Source organism: Chiloscyllium plagiosum, chromosome 29, assembly GCF_004010195.1.
Source record: "Chiloscyllium plagiosum isolate BGI_BamShark_2017 chromosome 29, ASM401019v2, whole genome shotgun sequence".
NCBI classification, from domain to species: Eukaryota; Metazoa; Chordata; class Chondrichthyes; order Orectolobiformes; family Hemiscylliidae; genus Chiloscyllium; species Chiloscyllium plagiosum.
Window position 1 is genome coordinate 23,669,595 of NC_057738.1, and position 21,331 is coordinate 23,690,925.

General features: G+C 40.8%; 1 protein-coding gene across 5 annotated transcripts in view; it reads left to right on the plus strand.

Moving 5' to 3' along the window:
• The window catches only part of LOC122564441 (aryl hydrocarbon receptor repressor-like), a 188,875-nt gene that overhangs the window by 24,266 nt on the left and 143,278 nt on the right, over positions 1-21,331 (plus strand). For 3 of the 5 annotated variants that reach the window (XM_043719297.1, XM_043719299.1, XM_043719298.1), the window contains one exon: positions 14,050-14,231. In XM_043719297.1, the coding sequence (XP_043575232.1) occupies positions 14,050-14,231 (182 nt within the window). Of the gene's footprint in view, positions 1-4,056; positions 4,154-14,049; positions 14,232-21,331 lie in introns of those variants that run through there. The other 2 variants (XM_043719300.1, XM_043719302.1) reach the window with 2 other exon arrangements.

The following is a 21,331-nucleotide window of genomic DNA, read 5'->3' on the forward strand; positions in this document are numbered from 1 at the left end:
AAATGGAAGGTGCTAAAGAAATTCAGCGGGTCTTACAGTATATGCAGACAGAGAGAGAGAGAAACAGAGCAACCATTTTCAAATCCAATACGGCTCTTCAGAACTTAAGAGGGCTGGAATAATTCATTTTCGGTCTCCTTTATTCCAAAGAAGAATCAGAGTCATTAGAGATTTACAGCACGGAAACAGACCCTTCGGTCCAACCTGTCCATACTGACCAGATATTCCAACCCCATCTAGTCCCAACTGCCAACACCTGGCCCATTTCCCTCCAAACCCTTGCTATTCATATACCCATCCAGATGCCTTTTAAATGTTGCAATTGTACCAGCCTCCACCACTTTCCCTGGCAGCTCATTCCATACACATACCACCCTCTGCGTGAAAAAGTTGCCCCAGGTCTCTTTTATATCTTTCCCCTCTCATCCTAAACCTATGCCCTCTAGTTCTGGACTCCGCCACCCCAGGGAAAAGATTTTGTCTATTTATCCTATCCATGCTCCTCATGATTTTATAGACCTCTATAAGGTCACCGCTCAGCCTCCGACAGTCCAGGGAAAACAGCCCTATACTACTCAACCACTCTCTATAGCTCAAAACCTCCAACCCTGGCAACATCCATGCAAACCTTTTTTGAACCCTTTCAAATTTCACAACATCTTTCCGATAGGAAGGAGACCAGAATTGCATGCAATATTCCAACAGTGGCCTAACCAACGTTCTGTACAGCTGCAACATGACCTCCCAACTCACTACTCTGACCAATAAAGGAGAGCATACCAAATGCCACCTTCACTATTCTATCTACCTGCGACTCCACTTTCAAGGAGCTATGAACCTGCACTCCAAGGTCTTTAGTCATAATGGACTTGAAATGTTAACTCTGTCTCTCTGTCTTCACAAATGCTGCCAAACCTACTGAATTTCAGCTGTTCAGTATCCGCAGTACTTTGTTTTCATTTTGCATTGTTATGATGGTTGAGGAATAAATATTGGCCAGGGCACACGAGAGCTCACCCTTTCTGTTCTTCAATGTAGTGTCACTTGTGAAGCCAAATACAACCTTGGAATAACATTTCATTTGCAAGACATCACCTCCAACAATACTGCACTCCTTCAGTACTGCATTAGAATGGTGAATTAGATTGTATGAGGCAAGTGTGTTACCTGCCGAATCATAACATCAAAGGCTGATTGACACAATGCACCTTTTATTTTCCATCAGCTGTTTGAGATTTTCATGTCTGCTCTGGTAAACATATGAGCAGGTGGGTATTGCATTATGACACAGTCAGTTCTTGCATTGCCATTTCTTTTATTATTGTGGGGCTTGGGTGGCATTTATATTTCCAGGCATTAAATACCCTGTTTACAGTATAAGATCCTGTCTGGCTACATCCTCTAGCAGACTGGCCAAGACAAACGTCATGCAGAACTATCTCCTGCCAATCAACATTTAACTGTTTACAGAGAACGGGAAAAGGAAAATCCCTGCTGTCTAAATAACACAACATGAGATTTAACAAGAGGAAACCATGCAATAATCTCTTCCACCTCTGAGTATTTCGTAAACCAGGATTTACTTCACGCCAGACATTTTTAAAATTTAAGTGATATGAATATTTCCCCAGAGCAAGATTGGGCTCAGACTGCAGATTTACAGCTGATTTTCTCCTGCCTGGGGGCTTGTTCATCGGGTGCGCAGGGGTGTAATTGTAGATCTTTGCCATCTTCCAGCTCACCCCAAGATTTTAAACCCTTTTTAATATATTGAGATTTTGAAACACAGCAAATTCCTTGAAAATCACTCCAAGAGCTAAGGATCCCTATTGGAAAGAGGGTTTTGCAAAATTGCTCCCCATGTGTTTCATGCCACAGTTAGAAATCAGCAGAGGAAGGATGTGTGTTTGGGGTTAAGGGAAATTTCTTTAGATCTCTCCTACACAAGAACTCACTGACTAATTTCTAGAACTAGCCACAAACTGGATACAGAGATTTGAAGTGTGTGAAGTGGAAGGATGCATCCACCTAAACTGGCACCCAATATTTGCACATACTTTGTCCTGTTTCCACATCTATAGGCATATAGTTTTGATGGTGCCAAAGCTTTCTGTTGATATCACTGTGCCAATATAGTCTTTGATCACCGTGTTGAATGTCTGCTCACTTTGTTTAATGATGGTTCAGTTATCCTCATCAGCTGTGTAAGTTGGCTTGATATTTCATGGGATTAATTTTAAATCCCTGTTACAGTAAAATTATGATAAATAGAATCTCAAGGGATCCAGCCACAAATTTGTTTTGGGAGGATCTCAGAGCTTCCAAAGCTATGTAATCGGATTCATTGCAATGCACTCTGTCAAAAGAACACACTTGAAGGAATTTTTTTTTTCAATTTGTTCATGTCTTATAATGGCCTGACCTTGCATAAAGCAAATGAAAAATGGTGGGAGTTAGCTTGGGAAAAACTCAGTAATCTTTTTGTGATGTGTACGCTGTCTTTGGAAGAGTGTGATCTAGCAAGCCATGTTGTCAATCCTGTGAAACATCTTTTCCATGTTTTTGTGCTGCCACTTCATCTAGGAAATGAACAAGTAAGTGGGCAGGCGTTCATCGGTCTGTACAGGACTTTCCACCTTTTTGGCTGAAGAAAGTACAAGTGCCTCACCTGTCAGTTTCATTGTACAAGATGCAGTGCTGTCAGTTTCCAATGTTGGCCTTGCTGGAGTCGCCTTGCCGACTCCCAGAGGCATGCAGAAAAGAGCCTCTTCCTTAGGGTGATTAACCTTCCCCTGCCTCCTCCTCATTCTCAGCATCCTGGTGATCCATTTGAACCAGGTGTGGCAGAAGCTGTTGGTGATTGCGACTTCTGTTGCACATTTGCATGCCGCCTGAATTATGAACAAGGTCTCTACAAGAGTTGAGTTGTATTCCTGTTTCTGGTTGATGGCCTTGATAACCTGGGAGATTAGCTGCTGTCAATAGTTGGCTTTAAAATTCCTCCTCATCCCTGATCCATTGGCTGAAGCTTGGCCATTGTCAGCTTGATGCTCTCGAGACCAGTGATGTTGGGATGCATGAGGCAATTGCCTCTTAATGTCGGCAATCTTCCTATTTCCTATTGAGAGATTTTATTCGCTTTCCTGATCTATACCGGCGATCATGCAGGTGACAATTTTTTAGCCTCCTACTGTGTTATGTGTTGACAATCACTTGCAGCAGGTTTTCAGTGCCAACCATTATGGTGCAGCCAAAACCAGTGACGTATTCTTTGCTTCACTTTTCACCATTAACCATTTAATCTTCAACACTAAAGAATGATCTGTTAAAGATGGCAAAATGGTTTTGTTTCATCCAAGTTCAGAATGTCTGTTGGTAAGTATTCATTCAGGACGTAGACTGTGCCATTTTGAAGTCAGGCATCTCTCTTGCTGCCATATCTGCGCAGAAGATGAAGCCATGCCTTGTGTTGAATTGACACAGCTATCCATCACTGCGGTGAACTCCTTGTTGCCCAGCCTGTTGGCCAGGGCTACTCTGCTATCCTGTAGCAGACATGTATATGTTCCCTGCCTTGACTCTCATTAGCAGGGCTTCATTGACATCCTGGTAGGCAGACTCTGTAGAGAAGGCTAGTTGATCAAACAGTTCCAATATATTCCCCATCTCTGCCAGAGTGGTTGACAAACTTGATGGTGGACTCTCCCATTCTATAGTCCACTTTTCACTTAGCCCCACAGTTTTGGACTTGTATCAACTTCACTTTGTCTCCAATAAACTGCACTTTTAATTTTCTCAAAGGTGTAGTCATACATGCTGTGTTTTCCCAGAGAGATATAAATGTTTATTGATGGCTTGTTCATCATTTTGCCCTAGAGTGGACTAAGAGAAAGTGAGAACTGCACTTGCTGGAGGTCAAAGTCGAGAGTGTGGTGCTGAAATAGCACAGCAGGTCAGGCAGCATCTGAGGTCCAGGATAATCCATGTTTCGGGCATAAGCCCTTCATCTGGACTAACTCTGCTTCGATTGGTTGGTGTGGTCATACGAATGTTCGTGGGTTTGGCTAATCTGGAATCACCATTCGGGAACATCAGGTTATCGTGGGCGTCCTTCGACTGGATTTCCTATTCTGCCGGCAGGGATGGCCCATAGGTTTGTCACAATCTTAAGCTATAGGTGAATATAAATTGAATGGTCAAATGGGAAATTAGTACGGATGGAATTTAGCCCTGAAAATTGGGAGATTATGCACTTTGAAAGAAGTAGCAGGACAAGATAGTACTCAATGAATGGTAGGACATGAGAAAGCTCAAAGAAATAGAGAGATCTTGGGGAGTTTGTCTACAAATCCCTGAAGGTGGCAGGGCAGGTTAATATGATATATAAGGCATACAGGAGACTTGCCTTTATCTGTCACAGCATGGTTTATAAGAGCAGGAAGATTATGTTTGGGTGTACAGAACTTTGGTTAGGCCACAGCTGGACTGCTGTGTGCTGTTCTGGTCACTGCAGTATAGGAAGGATGTGATTGTACTGGAAGGGGTGCAGGGGAGATTCACCAGGATTTTGCCTGGAATGTAGCATTTTAGCTGTGAAGACAGGCTGGATAAACTCAGATTGTTTTCTTTGGAGCAGGGAAGATTGAAGGAGGACCTGATAGAAATTTCTAAGATTTCTGAGGGATGTGGATAGGAAGCATCTATTCTCCTTATCTGAAAAGTCAGTAACATAATTAAAATTATGTTTATTATTAAAATTAAAACGGTGGTGCTAAAATTAATTTTAAGGTGGAAGACAGGATGATTAGAGGGGATTAGAGCAAAACAAAATTCACCCAGTGGGTGGTGGGAATCCGGAATGCACTGGAGAGTATTTGAGATGGGTATCCTCACATCTTTAAGAAGTACTCCAGAATGATCTGGTGCCACATGCCTTATGTCAATTGTTTGAAAACTGGACAATTTTCGAGTGCATCTAGGAGTTTGCAGCATCCACATTGCTTACTTAATTTGTAAGTTTAGAATATTGTGCCAACAGTGGATGAATTATGTATACGAGGGGCCCAGTATTATTGTTTTATACTCGCATCTTCTCTTCAGTAGCGTAGCTACTGTAAACGTTTTAAGTTAGATGTTAGGAGCTTAATTATTCTTTTGATGGGCTCTGATATTGTAAAGTCACAATCCCTTCCCTTGTCTCTGCATTTGTTATGAATTGTTCAATAACGTCTGGTTGTTGCCTCAAAGACATGAATTTCAGATGGTGTAGTTGGAATAAAGTCCGAATTAGCTGGAGGAACTCAGCAGGTCTGGAAGCATCTGTGGAGAGAAAGCAGAGTCAACATTTCAGGTCCAGTGACCCTTCATCACTGAGTTCTGAAAAAGGGTCGCTGGACCCGAAACACCGACACTGCTTTCTTTCCACTGATAGTGTCAGACCTGCTGAATTTTGCTAGCTATTTCCGATTTTGTTCATGATTTGCAGTATCCACAGTCCTCTCTCTCTTTTGTTTTATTGTTTGGTGGAATTGGAAATTCAGTTTCAGTCTTAATTGAGCTTTGAGTGTTGACCATATTTTGTGAATTTTTGAGGTCATCATTCAACAAACTGATATCTTGTCAGTGGAGGAAAATGTTGCCGATAGCAATTTTAATATTTATTGCTGCACCAAATAAACAAACCATACTGAGGACCAGACATGGCAGCAGCCTGAAATGAAGGAGACTCAACAGCCGATCCATTGCCTTTTATTTGATTGTTGGCTTTTTTTGGGATTATTGAGACTGTGTGAACTGGGAATGAATATTCCAGCTAATCAAAACTGTTTGGCTCCCTGAGTTGATATACCTTCAGTGGCCACAACTATATTTCATTGTTGCTTAACTTCAATGCAGAGGATACCCAGTGAAGTGTAGTGCCCTGCTTCTGAGCCAAGAGGGCCTGAGTTCAAGTTCTACCTGCTCCAAAGATGTGTCATAATATCTCTGTACAGTTTGAGTAGGAAATATCTGCAATAGTGACAGAGTTGAACGGTTTTAGGCTCCACCCAAAAACTGAGATTTTGCTGAGACTAAACAGCAAAAAAAAACATTTTATCAACTCCTTCTAGCTTTTGGTAACTGCGATAGAATGGACTTTTATTCTTTAGATCAGCATGCTGTTTAACTCCACACACACAATTCATTACTGTTCCAGACCATCTCCTCAGGAGGTTATGATTAAAACTAAACTTCTGATGTTGGCAATTTAATCCTTGTTGCTGCAAAAACTGTGCAGCCAAAAGGCATAACCTATCAGGATCTTGTGCCAACTAAATCTCGAAAGATGTAATGTCCTAGGATGAAAATATAGTGTGTAAGTTTCTTACAATATTGAAGAATTAACATCTGCAAGGCAAATACTTGACAGTCATTTCACTTCAAGGTCAGTTCTTGTGTGCATGAAAGAATGAGGCTTGTATTATTTTCAGTCAAAGCATTTTAAAAATGCTGCCACCATATTATGTTCTTCTATTGGTTATAAATATACCAGTTATACAGCAAGAATTGATATAATAATGGGAGTTATTTATTAGAAGTTAGAACAAAAATACATATGGTGTTAACTGGGACATGAGTGGCGTCTACATTGCAGGGTTGTTTCAGCCCTCTGAGTAAAGAGTCATGGATTGCTACATCACAATCCTACCTTTGTGATATTGATAGACAGCACCCTTTAAAAGATTAGATTAGATTCCCTACAGTGTGGAAACAGGCCCTTTGGCCCAATAAGTCGACAGCGACTCTCCAAAGAGTTACCCACCCAGACCCATTCCCCCACATTTACCCCTGAATAATGTACCTAACATTATGGGCAATTTAGCATGGCCAGTTCACCCAAACCACACATCTTTGCATTGTGAAAGGAAACTAGAGCACTGGGAGGAAACCCACGCAGACATGGGGAGAATGTGCAAACTCCACACATACAGTCACCCGCGGCTGGAATCGAACCCGGGTCTCTGGCGCTGTGAGGTAGCAGTGCTGACCACTGAGACACTGTGCCACCATGGTACGGTGTATTTCATCACAAAAGGTGTACTTCATCACAAAAAGTCAACCCCACAGAATGAACAAGCATGTGTTTGTATTTTAATATTATAACAGCATCATTTCTTTACAAGTGCAGCTTACAATGATTGAATTTTCCTGTATGAACTTCATGCTTTGCACTAGTTAGGGTTTGAACCTATCAAAGTCTGATCCTCTAGGGCATTTGCAAAAGCATTGGATGTTAGCTTTCAACCTTCTACACAGACCTTCAAAGGAGTTCATAGGACCCCTGAGTGACAAATTCTTCAAGTTAGTTTATGCAGTGACTATATTTGGAAAAAAATGATTATAAAGTGTCTTCTTCCATTGTAAATACTTTGGATTTTGAATTACTCATAAGACATCTGCATGAATGCTATAGAGGCTATCCATTCCTCCATTTGACTGTCTAGTGGATCAACTTCCTGTACTAACTATATGCAGCCCAATTGCATAAAATGAATGCAAAGCCTCTGTTCCATTTTCAGATGACATGGAGGACTGGTGCAGCAGGCACAGTCCTTCCTCTTGCAATTGTTGAGATGGCTTTGTTGACATTAAAAATGTAGAATTGGTTTTGTGTTGCTGCTATGTCACAGATTACTTATAGTACCATGCAGAGGTGATGTGGAGAATCTGGTGACTATTATAAATTTTTCACTGTCCCTGAAGTATAATGAAGTATCTGGTCTCTAGTTGATTTGACCAGTGACTGCTGCTGATTCATTCACCCTGTCTCCACAGTCTGAAGAAACATAAGTCCCTGGAGCTCCCGTACTCTCCTACATTGAGTATTTCTGTTGTAATGTTAATTGTTGAATCTGGCTCTTATAATTGCCAACCTATGAGTGAATTTATATTGTACATTTTCTTTCCTGTCCTCCTTGTGGAATGTTAGAAATTTATTTCATTTTTTAAAAATCTTCATTGTCGTGCTTTAAGCCTTTTTACAATATCCCAAGGAAAGTCTAAGATTACTCAATTGACCAGGATGAACAGCTCTACCATTTAAAAACATGGTGATTTGAGTGTTCTTGTCCTCCTTTCATGCTTTTGAAAATATTTATTAGCACAGGGAGAGATCATTCTGGCCTATGAAACAATACATTTTAATAAATTAAGGTGGAACTGACTTATAGAATTTACATCCAGCCACCATTTTTTATTCATAATTTACTCTCGAAAGATGTATGTATCTAAAAGTGCAAAATCTTTTATGTTTTTACAACCCTATGCAGAAAAAATCCCTTTGCTATTTTCCCTGCTCTCTTCGTGACCATTTTAAATTGCTGTCCAGACTAGCCAACAAAACAAATAGTCTTTCCTGATTGACCTACTGGAATCGTTCATAATTTTAAAAGCCTTTTTATTTGCTCTTCAGCTGCTCTGGTTTAGTGGGAATAATCTCAGTATCTGCAATTTCTTCTCATGACGATAGTTCCAATCCCTGTCACCTTCCTAGTGAGTCTATATTGTATTCACTGTTTATCATTTGTTATACTTTGTACTTTGTTTGATCCTGTCCAGGTTAAAAAAATGAAGCCTGCATGTTGCATTGTAACAATTGCCTGACTGATGTTTTGATCAAATTTGCCACTACCGTTTTGGTACTTAGACTTCATGCCCTTATTTACAGAATCCAAAGTATACTTTTTGGCTTTTTAAAAAAAAAATCAGCTTTATCCATCTGAAGAGAAAGGCTTTAAAAAGGAAGGCCAGGAGAGGAGAAGATACAAAAAGAAAGATCTGTCATAAGGTGGAAAGCAAGAGAGAGATTAATTGACAAAGGGGTTGATGGTGCAAGGTAAGAAGGGATGATAAATGGGTTAGTAAAGGAATAAAAGATTGATCTAGAGAGGCAGTAAAAGACTAAAACAGAACCACTACCAACATCTATTGCCTGAAAATATGATTTGAACTTGTTAAATTCAATATTGAGTCTGGAAGGTTGTGAACCTGAGGACTTGACTGGGAGTCTAGAGAAGTGAATTCAAATCTGACTTTGGTATTTTGAATTCAGTCATTGGGGAAAAAAAATGAATATACTAGAAGTAAACATTAGTGCCAATCAAAAGTGACCATGAAGTTGTCTAAAGTTTAAAACCCAAATGGTTAATTAATGTCCTTTTTTTTTAGGAAGTCAACTTGTCTTTCTTGACTGGTCTGATCAATGTGACTAACTCTTTACTGTTCAATCTATTATATCAAAGCATTAGCAAAATAACACAAATCACCTCCTTTTAGCAGGTCATTAGAATGGGCAGTATACAGGCTGGCCAGTTCCAACTGCATTCTGGGGAATGATTGAGATATTCCATAAATCCATATTGTGTTCATGTGGCTTGTATGTCTTCCTTTCAAAAACAAAACACATATTGTATTTAACACTTCAATATATAAGTAATTCAAAGTTATGACCCATTGTCATGACACTTCCCCTCACAAATCCTCAATGAACCTCATCAGCCATTTTCAGTTGCTCGCCAATACTCATGGTATTACCATAGCAGGAGTGTCTCTATTTCCGATCCAGATATAACTGACAGACAATGTCCCAGATACTACCATCACCATCCATGAGTAATGTCCTGGCTTACCGATAGGAAAGGCCCAGCTGAGGTGGTGGTATAGTGATATATAGTTGGGAGGAAATTGCCCTGGGAGACCTCAACATGGACTCCAAACACCATGAAGTAACATGGCATCAGGTCACATGTGGGCAAGGAAAGCTCCTGCTGACAGCCGCATACTGTCTTCTTCGATTGACAAATTAGTACTTCTCCATGGTGTACAACTCTTGAAGGAAGTTCTGAGAGTGGAAAGGGCACAGAATGTACTCTAGGTGGGGGATTTCAATGTCCACCACCAGGAGTGGCTCTGCAGCAGCGCTGCTGATAGAATCCTAAAGGATATTGCTGCGAGACACGGTATGTGGCTGATAGCGAGGGAACCGATAAGAGGGAAAAACATACTTGATCACATCCTTACCAATCTGCCCATGACAGTATCAGTAAGAGTGACGACTGCACAATTGTTGTGGAGACAAAGTCCTACCTTCACATTGAGAATACTCTTCATCGTGTTTTGTGACACCACTACTGTGCTAAATGGGGCAGACTTGGAACAGACTAGGCAACTCCAGACTGGGCATCCATGAGGAGCTGTAGGCCATCAGTAGCAGAATTATACTCCAGCACAACCTGCAACCCCATGGCCTGGCATATCCCCCACTCAACCATTACCATCATACCAAGGGATCAACCCTGGGTCAATGGAAAGTGCAGGATGAAACACCAGAATCTGTACCAAGCATACCTGAAAATGAGGCGTCAACCTGGTGCAGTTACCAAACAGGACAACTTGCATGTGGAACAGCATTAGCAACAAGTGATAGATGAAGTTATCTCACAACCAATGGGTAAAATCTAAGCTCTGCAGTCCTGCCACATCCAGTCGTGAATGGTACTGAAGACTTGTGCTCCAGATTTTGCCGCACTCCTAGCTAAGCTCTTCCAGTATAGTTACAACATTGGCAGTTAGCCAACCATGTGGAAATTGTCTGGGTATGTACTGTACTCTAAGCTGGGCAAACCAAAATTAATCAATCTTCACCCCATCAGTCTGCATTTAAATATTAATAAAGTGATTGATGGTGCTATCAAGCAGTACCCTTTCTTCATCTATTCACTCGTGGGACATAGGTGTCAGTGGCTTTTATTGTTATTGCTTGTCACCCTTGAGAAGGTGATGGTGAGCTGCCTTCTGTGTTCTAGGTAGACCCACAATGTCTTTAGGGAGAGAATTCCCAGAATTTTGTCCCAGTGATAAGTGAATAGCAAAGGAACAGTCATATTTCTAAGTCAGGATGATGAGTGGCTTGGAGGGAAACTTACAGGTAATGGTATTTCCATGTATTTGCTGTCCTTGTCCTTCTTGATGATAGTGTTCATAGGTTTGGAAGGTGCTGAATTTATGCAATGCATCATGCAGATGGTACATACTGCTGCTACTGAACATTGGTGATGGAGGGAATATTTGTTGATGTGGTGTCAATTAAGCAGGCTACTTTGTATTGTAGATGCAAATGGTATTGTTGGAGCTGGATCCATTTGGGCAAAGAGCGAGTATTGCATCACACTCCTGACTTGTGCCTTGTTGATGGTGAACTAGCTTTGGGGAGTCAGCAGATGAGTTACTTGCTGCCGTATTTTCTAGCCTCTGACTATGTCTTGTAGCCTTTGTATGGTATGGTGAGTCCAGTTGAGTTTCTGGTCAATGGTAACTTCCAGGATGTTGACTGTGAGAGATTCAAAAATGGCAATTCTATTGAATGTCTGTCTGTCCGTCCCTTTTTGGAAATTATCATTGCCTGGCATTCCCTCCCTAAAGACATTGTGGACTGCAGCAATTCAAGAAGGCAGTTTGAATTGCCTTCTAAAGGCCAACCAGGGGTGGTCAATGAATGGTGGCACAACAAGCGGTGCCCATGTCCCACAAGTGAATAATGAAAGTTCAGGTTCAAGTCTCACCTGCCATGGAGGTGTGTCATAGCATGTCTGAACAGGTTGATAAAGCTAAAAGCAAAATATCTAAAATCTGCACGGTCAGCTCTTTGCTGCAATTGACATTCTACTGAGTTATATTGCTGAAGAATAAAATTTGTCTGCTCCAGGCTGTCAAGTCAGAAATAAATTAATTTGTAGTGAATCCACCTGAAGCAATGATCAGACCAATTAAGGCAAGTTAGAAGCTCATTGGGAGCTTACACATGATTCTTTACAAATTTTCACAGCCTGAGCAGTCCAAATTTTTAAACATTCTCACAGACCTACCATCCTCGGTTCCATGTCTGTACCTGCCTTCAGAAATATAAACAGTGCATTTTTCATTTTTCCAACTTCAAAAGTAAGTTTGCCAATGTCTCTCTCTCTCTCTGCATCTACTCCCCTAACCACTCATTGGCTGGAAGACTTGTCCCTGACCCATCAATAGATCCTGATTTCCCATTGGGCTGGGTTTATGACAGAAATAAACTTGCCACATGAAAATCCAGCCTATCTCTTATAGTCAGACAGTGGACATCTCCAGATAATCCACCGCTTCCACAGTTGAGCTATGGTGACCAACCACTTGTCCTTTCCCTCTCCCTTATATTCTATACTCACTTCTCCAGCAACAGAGTAATGTTAGATCGATGTTATTGTAAGATATGTACCTGCTCAATGAATCCAGTACAATTAGTGAGATTGATTATCAGACAGATGCGTAACATTGCATAAGCCTTGGGCTGAGTGGCAGCAAAGAATGAATATATGGGGTAATGAGGAAATGCAAAGAAAGTGAAGCAAGGTACTATTCAGACTGAAGCAGCTGTGAGGATTGATGTGGTGGAGTACCTTTTACAGTTCCCACTAACATTATGTGCTTCTGTTTCCCCAAATCAGACCACTGGCCTTTAAGTCATTCAGGCACTTTACTTCGTGCTTAAAGCTTTTATTACTTTGCCTTTTTTTTTCGGCCTCTGACCTCTCTCATACCCTCATTCAGGTATGTACTACAGAATGTTGGGGGTTATTTAGCTGAATTGACTTGATGTCTGCTTTGCGATGCAGAGTGATGCCAACAGTGCAGTGTCAATTCCTGCACCAGCTGAGGTTATGATGAAGGTGCTACCTTCTCAACCACACCCCTCACTTGAGGCATGGTCACCATCAGTCATCTCTCTTTAATGTGGGAGCAAGTCTATGATCCTCTGGAAATAACTTTACCTTTTACTACAGAATTCATACTTTTGCAGAATTAATGTACTCCCTATACAGATCCAATTATCAGCTATAATGCTCCTGCTGCTGTTTCCTCTCCTATCTTTAATTATGCCTTCTTCAGGAAGGTTTCCTCTTCCCATTGCCAGGAGGAGATGTCATCTTTCTGCTCCCTGCTGCCCTTAATAGTACATCAAACATGGCACTGAATCCAGTGGAAAATCTTTGAACATACTGAGTCCATCATGTTTACCATCTTAATGCAAAACCTTCCCAGCTGCAATATTGAATTAGTGGTTGAATCGATATTGTGTTGTGTGCATGGAGATACGAAAACTGAAAATAAAATAATAACTGGTGGGCCATATTGACATTGGGCATTCTGCTGCACCAAATATTGTTGGGATTTCATGGATCCTCTTGTCAGAAACCACCTCCAGATACTATCAAATTCAATATTTGCGATATACCATCAGAATCTTCTAAGTGTTTCAAAGTAAGAAGAACCAAAGAACAAAAGGGAATGTCTGTGGTTGGATAGAGGAATGGGAGGGATAAAAATTAGATTTTTGGGTTAGATTCCCTACAGTGTGGAAACAGGCCCTTATGCCCAGCGAGTCCACACCAGCCCTCTGAAGAGTAACCCACCCAGACCCATTTCCCTCTGACTAATGCACCTAACACTATGGGCAATTTATCATGGCCAATTCATCTGCGCTGCACAACTTTGGATTGTGGGAGGAAACCGGATCACCCGGAGGAAACCCACGCAGACACTGGGAGAAAGTCTCCCAACAAAACAGATGCTGACCTGAGGTAAAAGATGGTGGAAATAAAATTGGCAAAAAGAGCTGTTAAATGGTTTCAGCAGAATAGCAGAGTGGGAGGAGTGGCATGGAAAATCTGGGAATGTGACACATGAAAGTTGGTTTAGCCCCAGGGCTGTGGTCTATCTAATGGCTACATGTCAATCAGAGGTTTCCATCCCAAGCCCAGCCCACATCATTTCTACTCCCAGTCTCTTATGACCAGCACCTATGGTCTTGGATCTTACTTTTGGTAGACTTTATACCTTTCCAAATTCAACATCAACATGCCCAATACAGTACCACAAGGTACACAATAGTGTGTGTGTTTGCTTGTTTGTTTTCACTCAATCCATAAAAGAGTTGCATATTGTTACTAATCACTGCTATTTCTGGAATCTTCCAAACAGCAAGTCAACACCAACCAGTGTGAAGTCCAATCCATCTAAAAGGCACAGAGACCGTCTGAATGCTGAATTAGACCATTTGGCCAATCTCCTGCCATTTCCACCAGATATTATTTCCAAATTGGATAAACTTTCCGTTCTACGCCTCAGTGTCAGCTACCTCAGAGTGAAAAACTTCTTTCAAGGTAGGCTCGTTTAACACTAATTGGATCTTGATTTTTAGTCACTTTTCATTTTTTATCTGATGATTTGAATTGGCAGATCTTAATCTTTTAACCCTGTAAAATCTAGCCCTGCTTGTTCCCAATCCAATTCCCTATTTGCATTTTTTTCTCTCCCCTTGCTTTTACTGTTTTCCGTATATTTCTTTATTTCACGTACTTTGGTCTATTTGCCTGTATCTATTTCCTTGAAGTCTCTCTGAATGGCATCTATCTTTCATCCCAAGCTATCATGTCCTCATTGGCTACCATTCCTTCAGTTCTGTAGATGCAAACTCAGAAATTCCCTCTCTGTCTAAAGTCTTCGCCTCCCTCCTCTTTCTTAACTTTTTCTGTAAAAGTCACTTCCTTGAAACCAGCTTTTGAAATCCACCCTAATATCAATTCCTTTTGCTTGATGTCCCTTTGGGTCACTCATCCTAATATTAAGTTATTTGGCTGAATGGACTATGTACCTTTCTACCTCCAGTACAATAAGCATGTTCTTCTGGGAATTGCATTTAAAATGGTCTCCACCCTTTTCTGCTTTCTTGGCACCTTGAGGAAATGAAGTCTCTCTTGCTGTCTTTTGGCTTCTTCCTTTTAAGATTACCTCTATTCTTCCAAGCAAAGCTGTTTTAAATTTGTGCCAATGTTATTTAATAGTATATACTACATCCCTTTTAAAACTCTTCAAATCTGTTGTTTATTTTCACAGCATGTTTCTTTGCTTTGTGATTGATTGAAACAATCATTGTTAATCCTTAACAGTTTTTGGTCTTGATCAGCTTGAGCCTGATTTTTATCCCTGTAACCACTAGGTTGTAGTCTGAGTTACAGGATGTTTTTGACTTAAAAATTCTTCTCTTTTGTTTATAAAGCCCTCCAAGGTCTTTCTCCTCTTCTTTCAGAAACCTTCTCAATCTCTGTGATCCTTCAATTTTGGTTTCATGACCAAAATAGACCCATTTTAATTGTGCCATCACTAGTTGCCAAGCCATTAGCTGCTTAGGCTCTAATCTCTAAAAATTCCTCCCCCCTTATCCTTGCCAAATCTCACTACTACTCCACCTCCTCTCCCCTTTTACAATCCTTAAAACCTACCTCTTTTTACTAAACATTTGGTCATCTGTCCTGACATTTATGTGGCTGGTGTTAAATTTTGTATGACAACGTTCCCTTTAAAGCATCTTGTGATATTTTACTGCATTAAATGTGCTGTATAAATTCAAACTATTGTTTACTATTGTCATGTAATCAGTCTAGTCCCTTGGTCTCCCTTTGTCTTTGGTTCATTTCATAGTTTCAGTACTGGCCCTGTGGTACTGACACAATGTTGGCAGACAGCTGTTCCTTGGATATTGTATGCATTTGTAAATAAATGAGTTGTCCATTTTAGATTAAGTATTATAATGTAATGTAGCACATGATAAAATAAGAAATTCAAACGCTTAGAAGTTAGAACAGTAGAAGTGGAGGAGCTGGCAGTTGCTTGAATACAGTAATGTAACAGTTTATGAGTCAATGAGGGATTTTTAAATTGAGTGGAAATTAAAAAGCAAAGAAAATCGAAGAACACCCACAACCCACTCCAATGTGTCTATGCTCAAATTTTGAAAAGTGGTACTTTTGGTTGTAATGTAAGTAATGTATTTGCCTGAGTTGGTTTAACGATGAGTGAAAGTGAGTCAGCATCATCACATTTATGGTTATAATTACATGAAATGAGATTTTTCAATAATGTTTATACTCTCTTGAATTTAGCACCCCCTAGCACTACATCCAGAAATGTTTCATTAAAAAGAAAGGGAGATTAAAGTGTACTTTGTGCACATTTAAAATACAGATTGCTCGATATTATTAAAGGCTCAGAAGTAGGCATCATTGATCACGGGCATTGCATTGGATGAGAAAGTTGATCACAGTCTGTGCCAGCAATAGCGTGCTGTGGTGGGATCAGCAGAAGTGCAGAACAGCAAAAGGGAGAGCAATGGAGATCCCAGGATCACCGGAGACATGACCCATGGGAGAAAGTCTACAGACAATAATGAACAGCAATGCAATTCAGGGCAGGTTTATTGTCCTGACAAGTAGGAATCAACTTTTGAGAGGAGTTGGACTTGGAGACAACCCCTTATCCAGAATTTTTATCACCACCCAGAATTTGTTTACATACCAGTGCACCACACAAACATCTTGAATTTCTCAGCCCATAAGCATATAAACTGCGTTAGTAAGTAGGTAGTCCATTGAACTCTGACTGTTCTATTCTCTTGTGGGTCAAGGGCATTGCTAGCTAGCCAGCGTTTATTACCCATCCCTAGTTGCTCTTGAGAAGGTGGAGGTGAGCTGCCTTCATGAACTGCTACAGTCCATGTATTGCAGGTACATTAAGGAGGGAGTTCCAGGATTTTTACTCTGCAACGGTGAAGGAATGACAATATATTTCCAAGTCAGGATGGTGAGTGGGTTGGAGGTGAATTTGCATGTAATGGTGTTCCAATGTATCTGCTATCCTTGTCCTTCCATCTTGGGTTTGGAAGGCACTGTCTAACGATCTTTAGTTAATTTTTGCTGTGTATCTTGTAGGTAGTACATACTGCTGCTACTGAGCATTGTGGGTGGAGGGAGTCAATACTTTTGGATTTGGTGCCTATAAAGCTTCTTGAGTGTTGTTGGGGCTGCACTCATCCAGGAAAATCAAGACTATTCCATCACACTCCTGACTTGCATCTTGTAGATGCCAGACAGGTGTCGGGATGTCAGGAGATGAATTACTTCACTATTCCTCACTTTTCACCTGCTTTTGTAGCCATTGCATTTATGTGGTGAGTCCAGTTGAGATTCAGGTCAAAGGTAACACAAAGGATGGTGACTTTTGGGGGATATCAGTGATGGAACTACTATTGAATGTCTCTTATTAGAGATGGTCATTGCTTGGCACAATTATTGCCAGTTGTCAGACAAAGCCTTGAATATATTCCAGATCTTGTTGCATTTGATCATGGAATGTTTCAGTACCTGAGGAGTCACACATGGTGCTGAACATTGTGCAATTATCGGCAAATATCCCCACTTCTGATTTAATGATGGAGGGAAGGGTTTTAATGAAGCAGATGAAGATGCTTGGGCCCAGCACAGTTCCGTGAAGAACTCTTGCAGAGATGTCCTGGACCTGAGATAACAGACATCCAACAACCACAACTACCTTCCTATGTACCAGGTATGACTCCAACTAGTGGAAAGTTTATTCATTATTCCCTTTGACTGACTGTGTAGTTTTGCTAGGGCTCATTGACACCACAAATGCAGCCTTGATGTCAAAAGCTGTCACTCTCACTTGCCCTCTGGAATTCAGCTCTTTTGTCCATGTTCAAACCAATGCTGTAATGTGGTCAGAAGCTGAGTGCCCCTAGCTAAACCCAAACTGGGCAACGTTGAGCAGGTTATTGCTGAGCAGATGCTGCTTGATAGCACTGTTGATGATACCTTCCACCACTTTAATTCCATCACGTGGTACGATTACAGGGTGTCAGGGATTGCACATAAGTGTCAATTCAAGGACCTTCACAGCAATCAAGAACTTCTATGAAGTGCAAAAGATTTAATTCTATCAGATAGCTGTAATATTGTGTTCTATACATTGAAACATAGGAAGGGTGTGACTGCTAGATCGGGTACACAGGAAATTTGTAAGTATGCTACCAGGAATGGAAAATCCGAGCTAGGAGAGAAGATTAGACAATCTGGGGTTGTTTTCCAGAGTTGAGAGATATTTTAGCTGTGATGCATAAAATTATGGAGCACAAAGAGAACAGATGGGATCTGTTTTGAATCAGGAGAGTGGTCAGTAATTTTGGAGTACAGGGTTTAAAGTAATTAGGAAAAGGATTAAAGAGGAGTTGAAATCAAATCTTTCTGATCCAGAAGGTAATGGTGTTCTGGAACTCACTGCCTGGCATGGTGGCTCAGTGGTCAATATTGCTGCCCCTCAGCACCAGGGAATGACCGAGTATTGTGTGCAGTTTTGGGCCCCATCTCTCAGGAAGAATATACTGGTCCTGGAGTGTGTTCAGAGGATGTTCACGAGAATGGTCCCAGGAATGAAAAGCTTAAATTTTGAGGACTCTGGGTTTATACCCAATGGAGTTTAGAAAGATGAGGCGGATCTAATTGAAATATACAGAATACTGAATGGCCTGTACAGAGTGGATGTTGGGAAGATGTTTCCATTGGTAGAAAAGGCCTAGACCTGAGGGCATAGTCTTAGAGTAAAGGGAAGACATTTTAGAACGGAAATAGGGAGAAACTTCTTCAGTCAGAGAGCGGTGAATCTGTGGAAGTCATTGCTGCAGGAGGTGGTGGAGGCCAGGTCAATGCGTATACTTAAGATTAAGATAGATAGGTTCTTAAGTACCAAAGGGATCAAGGGTTGCTGTGAAAAAGTGCGAGAATGGGGTTGAGAAACTGATCAGCCATTATTGAATGGTGGAGCAGATTCGATGAGTTGAATGGCCTAATTTCTGCTCCTATGTGTTATGGTCTTATTCCAGCATTGGGTGACTGTCTGTGAGAGGTTTGTTTGTTTTCCCCATATCTGTGTGGGTTTTTGCCAGGTGCTCCAGTTTCCTCCCACAGTCCAAAGATGTGCAGGTTAGGTGGATTGGCCATGCTAAATTGCCCATAGTGTCCAGGGATGTGCAGGCTAGGTGGATTAGCCATAGTAAATGGGACAAAATAGAATGCTCTTCAAAAGCTCAGTGCAGAGTTGAAGGGCCAAAAGGTCTCTACCTGCGCTGTAGTTATTATATGATAGAGGGAGAAACTTCATTACCTTTTTAAAAAATTTGGAAGTTTATTGAAGTCATATAATTTACCAGACAACAGACCAAGAACTGGAAAGTGGGATTGCACCACATTGCTATTTGATTGTCCTGCAATGATGTGATTGGTCAAATGGTTGATTCCCGCATCACAAAAGTTCAATGTTTCAATGCACAGTTTGTGTGAAATGCAGAGGGTGTGGATTTCCTGGGAGCTGTTGGAATGCATTCAGATATGTCAGTGGGCAAAACACTGACATGTTAAAGGTGTGCTTCATTACCATATGTATGTGTGGAGCCACCCTCCATGAGGCATAAGCCAAAGCTGTCCAGAATCTGGTGCACTGCATTCTGCACAACATTGCATAATAGAGAGAGTTGAAGGTTGATCAGTTCCAAACCAAATGCATACACAGCCAAGGATGCCCTCGGAGATGACTCAATTAATTATTCCAACTGTGGAACAAACAACAAATGAAAGGTTCCCCTACCATTTTTCACAAAGAAACGAAGGTCAAGTTGGCGCTTGAATTGAAACATTGAGCAAGATGTAGAAATCATATGGATCTATAAATTGTAATGTGGCATTGAACGCTTTGTCAAATACCCATGTGCATTCCCTCAGTGAATTACAATTACTTCAGCCTTTGCTTCCTCATGCTGCTTTTCCCAAAAAAGGAACACAAATATGAAGGCAGGATACTTCTTACCTTTACTGATGCTTGTATTTTATTCTTGATGTAGTTAATTAATTAATTAATATTTTAAAAACTGATTTGGACTAATATCCATGAGGCAGTTAGTCTACATCTCTAGATTTTTTGATCTAAAGAGATTCATGTAAATCATGGCAAAGTGGCTGATAACTCACGTCCAATATCATTAAAGGAGAAGACACCCCAGTGTAGAATGAGTATGTCCAGAGAGAGGCCTTAGACATGACATTATAGAGCTGTGATTAAGAATCTACTATGTAGACAGATGAAAGTTAGAGTGCAAAAGTACATGAGGAGTTAAAATCTTGACTTAAGAGTTAAAAAGCAAGAGCCTCAAGTAGTGAATGTGCAGATGCCAAACTGACTCAAGACCAATATCTCAATATGTAGGTAGCCGTAAAAATTAGGAATGGGTAATGAATGCTAGCTTGGTAAGTGCTGTTCACGTCCCCAGGATTTCTTTTTAGAAGTAAACTTCAGATTACGCCAGGCATGTGTGCATCCTGTCTGCTGCACAGCTTGGAGACATGATTCCTGCTGGTTGGAAAAATGTAATCATTTACTCACATCAAAATCAGCGGCTCCATCCTGTTAATGTTTTACTTCCAAGTTTCAAGTACATAATCACCCTGCTCTCTCAGAATCCTTTGTGTTAATATGAGACCAAATTCCCTTGCAATGTATTGGCCCTTTTGGAGAGCAGGTGAACCAGGAGCAATGGGGTCAGGTACCTTGAAATCTTAATTTGGATTCTAGACTTCCAAGGGCAAAGCCAGGTTTTTCTGTCAGTCAGAAGTGATCTGTTGGTCAAAGAACTCCCTTTGTCAAAGTAATCATGGACTTTAACCAAGTAAACTGAAATAAATAGATCATGCGCAATATTTCTCAGAAGACGGGAAATTGTAGGATTGGAGTTAGTACCTACCTCTTGTTAATTTAACTGGAAACAAGACATGTGACAATTAGGGAGTGGAACGAGCTAGTGACAGCACAAAGACAACAGAGAGGTTGAGAGTGGTGGTGATGTAGAATTCACTGATTATTCTACACTGATGTAGAATACACATATCCCTTTAAGAGGAAGTCAAGCCATTCCCCTTCCCTCTGCTTTAAGAGGGATTCAAGAATAGTACTGGAGATACTCCACTGTAATAGAGTGAGAAAGAAGCCGTTGCAGGAGACTCTTTGCTTACGATTAAGTAGATACCATTGACACCATGCTCAATAAAGGAGGAGTTGGATAAGGATGGTGTAGTCTCAAGGTTCCAAGTTCAAATCCCATTCCAGGACTTGAGCACAAAAATGAAAGCTCTTGTGCTGTACTGAGAAGCACTGCATTGTTGATAATGTAATCTTTTGAACTGTCACCACATCTATTCATTTCAAAAGCATCAGTGGAGTTACCCCCTGTGTCCAGGTCAATAATTATCCTTCAATCAATGCCACAAGCAAGCGATTATGTGGTCATTTATCATGTTGCTGTTTGTGGAAACTTGCTGAATGATTCTGACTGCCATGTGTCCTACATTTATAACATTAACTGCAC